This window comes from Notothenia coriiceps, unplaced genomic scaffold, assembly GCF_000735185.1.
Source record: "Notothenia coriiceps isolate Sejong01 unplaced genomic scaffold, NC01 NC01_scaffold00017328, whole genome shotgun sequence".
NCBI classification, from domain to species: domain Eukaryota; kingdom Metazoa; phylum Chordata; class Actinopteri; order Perciformes; family Nototheniidae; genus Notothenia; species Notothenia coriiceps.
This window is the reverse complement of record NW_011350029.1, coordinates 1-4,577: the sequence shown is the minus strand read 5'-3', so window position 1 is coordinate 4,577 and position 4,577 is coordinate 1. Positions and strand designations below refer to the sequence as shown.

General features: G+C 40.1%; 1 protein-coding gene across 1 annotated transcript; it reads left to right on the top strand.

The window, feature by feature from the left end:
• The first annotated feature begins 1,015 nt into the window (after positions 1-1,015).
• Positions 1,016-3,579, top strand: LOC104950264 (xylosyltransferase 1-like). The gene is made up of 2 exons (XM_010776757.1): positions 1,016-1,419; positions 3,516-3,579. The coding sequence occupies exons 1-2, from the start codon at positions 1,138-1,140 to the stop codon at positions 3,549-3,551; spliced, it is 318 nt and encodes a 105-aa protein (XP_010775059.1). The 5' UTR covers positions 1,016-1,137; the 3' UTR covers positions 3,552-3,579.
• Positions 3,580-4,577: the final 998 nt, after the last annotated feature.

The following is a 4,577-nucleotide window of genomic DNA, read 5'->3' as shown; positions in this document are numbered from 1 at the left end:
GTGTGTGTGTGTGTGTGTGTGTGTGTGTTTATATATATCTTGCACTCCTCATCACTCCACCGCTCCCATTTTTGTGTTGCCATAAGTTAGTCAATGGGGGTAAAAGTTCCCGGAACTAAGTTCTCTTTTTGGTGTGAACGCAAAATAAGGGGTAGCCTACTAACGGAACTAAACGGGAAAAGTACGGGGAAAAGTAAGGGGAAAAGTACTCCGGTGTGAACGTCGACGATCCTGCTGATATCCACTTTGGCAATGTCTGATGAGGGCAAGTAGTCAAAAATAGAAGAAATTATTTCAATTTTTAGATGTTCATTCAATTAGATTTCTCGCACTTTGCTGCAATATGAAGGAAATCAGACTAATCTGGTGGAAAATGTATTAGAAGGAGAGCAGCTACTGCATGTGTGTGTTTGTGTGTGTGTGTGTATTAAATATCATTAATCTCCCATCAGTTGAACCAAGATACATTTTTTTGACATGTATTAATTCATTTTCATTATTTCTTATGAGAATTCAAGGGCCAGTTGTTATTGTGTGTAGCTCAAATAAATCCGCTTGGACTGGCACAATGCAAGAAATGTGCATTGTGCATGCAAATCATTTAGTTTATTTGTATTTTTATCATATGTTTGCATGCATTTATCAATTTGAGAGCACTAATTCATATTATTACCATTATTATTATTTTATGTTATTATTGTTCAGTTTTAGTATTATTTTATTGTATTCTCTATTTTTGTTCGTAGTTGCAGTTGGTTGTTGGTTATTTATCGGAGCTACTCTACAACATGCTGCCCAGGCCCGCAGAAATGCTGGCTCCGGCAGTGACTTCTTGTGCTCCTCTTCTCCGCATGGTTAATAAAACTGCAGCGACGTAATTTGCTCTTAATGACAAAAATAAATGTTCACTAAACTGTTTACATGTCAATGGCCACATGGGGGCCTCCGTGTCCTCTCTACCGCCTTCAACCTCTCTCTCCTCATTTCAAGCCTTTGCCAAATTCCCTCCCTCCCTCCTCCTCTGCCTGGCAGTAGTCCCTCTCAGGCCGAGTAGGGGAGCATTCACACCCCGCTGTCGGTGTTTAGCGGATGGGGCTCTCAGCCTGAGCCGGAGGGAGGAGGAGGAGGAGGAGAAAGATGACCGGTATCCCGTGTCCCCGCAGGCTGGCCCGGCGCTCCAAGTCCGCCCTGCTGATCGCCGCCTTGGCCGTGTTGCTGGTCCAGACCCTCATCGTGTGGAACTTCAGCAGCCTGGACTCCGCAGGCGGCGGGGACGGAGGCGCCAGGAGCCGGGAGAAGAGAGAGGAGCGAGCCGGGGGGCTCAACAAAGCAGACAAGGAGCACCCGCGGAGGGGGCTGCAAAAGAAGGGCGACCCGCCGCCGCTCGGGAAGGCGGCCGTACAGCACAAGCTGCAGGCGGTAAGGTTTAAAATAATACCTGCTTCAGCTAAAACAAGTTTTGTGAGTCAAATTAGATATTTTTACACCTGTGTTTCCTCAACCGAGTGGAACATTTGCGTATGTCCCGGGAGAAGCCGCATGGTAGCTACGTAGAAGATGCTACGGAGTGGCTGCCGCTGTTGTTTTGGCATTTGCATCAACACATGAGTCGGTAGGCCAGCCTCGATATACAAATCTGCCCATTTAAGGAATCGATTAATGACCACATTTACCAGGTTAAACGGACTCGCTTGCCTTTTCCTGGAGATTGTAGTCACTGTTCAGTTGTCTGTAATGAGCAAGCAGCCTTCCATACATTTAAAACTTAAAGCCAGAATATTTTTTTTAACCACTTACCTTTATCAGTTTAATTCGCTGTGTTAGCCACTGTAAAGTCAGCATTGATGGAAGGAAATATCGATGTTTGCTGTCTGAAAGGGCATGTACATTGTTAATGTTCATGACGAATGTAAGAAAATCACCGATATTGTCCTACAATATCTTATTTTGTGTTCTCCATTATATGTGCGTCATCGAAAATGAAAAACAAATATAATAGTCTGTTTTGTTAACGCACTTCGGTTGGCAATTCTCCACTCAACATACAGCAAAGCGTCTCGTCTGCAGTACTGTACGTCATTTTCATTACTTTTAATATAAAAGATCAACATAGTTTGTATGTATCCTAAATGCATAAAACCTTTACAGACATTTCAGCTTTTGTGTGTGTGTGTGTGTGTGTGTGTGTGTGTGTGTGTGTGTGTGTGTGTGTGTGTGTGTGTGTGTGTGTGTGTGTTGTCCTGACAGTTATTGGCTTTTAAAACAGTAGAGATACATGCCAGCACATTTTTATAGAGCAGAAGTTTAGGAGGTGAAAAGAAAGAGGGAAAGGAAACAAAAGCGGCAAGGAAGAAGGTCGAGGTGACCACTGTATGAGTAATTAAAAATATGTGGAGATTCAATAATTTAAAGGCTCTATTGTCCTATGCACAATAGTTACAGTGTAGTGGTTTGCAATTGAAATCTTAAATCCCAGGCTCCTCCAACAAGGCAACATACAATATACTGACAGTTTGACATATTGAACAAAATACAATTTATTAAGCTTTTCTTCTTACCGGAAGTGTAGCTAAGATTGCCCATAAAAACATCAGAAAAAGGTCAAAATGTCTGTTACAGCCTAAATCTTCAAAGACGCCTTTCTATGTTCATATATTCAACAAATGATCCTAAACACCAGCAGCAAAGACATTTCAATGAAGAAGTTGGAACCTTTAATTGTTTGGCAATTGCATCCTCTTTCACAGAGGGTGCAGCGTTTATGGCTTTGTATGTTGTTGTAGTGTTGCACAGATTAATTAATTTAGGGCTGCTAATTATTTTGGTGTTAAATGTGAGAAAACAGAGAACATCCTCAGTTTAATAGACTTCTAGCTACAGTTCAGTCACTCACAAATTGAAAAACTTGCTGTAAGTTAGTGCAGATATATTGAGAATTTCCATACAGAATCTATCAATGTTAAAGATATTGTCCTAAAATATCATGATGTGTATATTATATGTTATTGATTGTGTGTTATGTTGACAGAGTTTGGTTTTAAATTTCTCCACTCAACAAACAGCATAGTGCCTTGACAGAATATAGTCTACAAAGGGCTGCGCATGTTATGCAAAAAAATATAATTTAGTGTGCAAATAATAGATTTTTTGAATAGTTCATGTGTTGTTAAGCTTTTGATTTAACTCTCCTTAGTGGGGCTACAACTGTAAACTTTCTCCCGAGTTTGGTGCAAAAATAAATGTTATTCCTTATTAACAAATTCAATTTCCCAGTTGATTTTAAAATATTTGTGCTGTTGCCTTTTAAAGTTCATCTGCCTGTTGATTCCCGGGACTGTGAAATATCAATCATTTGATCAATTGATTGATGGACAGTAAAGATTTCTGTGTTTGTTAAAGTTATTTAGCAAACAAGATGCTTGATTAATCCCCAAATGAAATAAACGGATCAATGGATATTTAGACATTATTCATTAAGTGGAGCCCTAATAGCATGTTTTTTGTTTCTGTTGCAGCTTTGTGATTCTGTAGTGAAAATCAGTGAAGACTGAACACGTGTGAAGCTGATAAATTGTGTGGGAGTGTGTTTATTGACAGGAAGGAGCATCCTATTTCCAATAAAAGTGTGTGTGTGTGTGTGACTTTCACTGCAGCACCTTCCACAGAAGCATTAAAAATACCTGCAGTGTTTCCATCAACCAGCCTGGTGTCTGTGTCATTTGTGTGTAGCACTGTGTGTGTTTGTACGTGATGCACCGTGTTTGGCACTGTCTGGGTGATGCTGTGTCTACGTTTTTGGGTCATGCACTGTTTAGCAGTGTGCATGTGACCCATCATGTGTACTGACTCAGTGTGTTTACAGCCGTCGTGGATGGCTCCACAGTTGTTGCACAACTCTCACATTCATCACACCTTTGCGGGGAAGTGACACACAAACAGACAGACACACACAGTTCTGGTTAGATCAGATTAGAGGATTGGTTTGGATCAGGTTCCACCGATGTAATTAATACTTTCTAATCTAGTTTAGATTGTTCGATAATCCTGTGTGTGTGTGTGTGTTTCTTCTGTATCTGTGATTCTTCTGTATCTGTGAGATCAGCTTTAAAACCTTTACAGTGAGAATATGTTTGGATAGAAGGGATATTTGGTGAGGGTTGGGATTAGAAGTGTAGCTGTGATGATTACAAAGGTTTTTAGAGCTCAAAGCACCAGAAATGTCAACAACAATCTACCTTAAAATAAGTACTGTCCCTATGTGAACATTATGTAGAATATGTGAGTTGCTGAAGTACAAATACATTTTGAAAGCATCAACCACCAATCACATGATCTTCCAAGATCTAATAGTTTCAGTTGGCCCCAGTAGACCTGACATACACTGAACCCAGATATTCACCAAATTCCATCTATAACATTTTACAACCTGAAGAGTCAAACAAAGATACAACACACATATATTTCTGTTATAACAACAATACTTTTAATAAGATAGCCGTAACAGTAGGCCTAACAGTGTAATACTTGTTACCGACACACTAAGAGTATTTAAATAAATGCAACAAACTGTAATAAAT

What these genes read in the sequence shown, in the direction of transcription:
- LOC104950264 (XM_010776757.1), top strand. Translation starts at nt 1,138, where the DNA reads ATGACCGGTATCCCGTGTCCCCGCAGGCTGGCCCGGCGCTCCAAGTCC. An exon ending in TACAGCACAAGCTGCAGGCG is followed by an intron (nt 1,420 to 3,515) that starts GTAAGGTTTAAA and finishes TTTCTGTTGCAG; the next exon opens with CTTTGTGATTCTGTAGTGAA.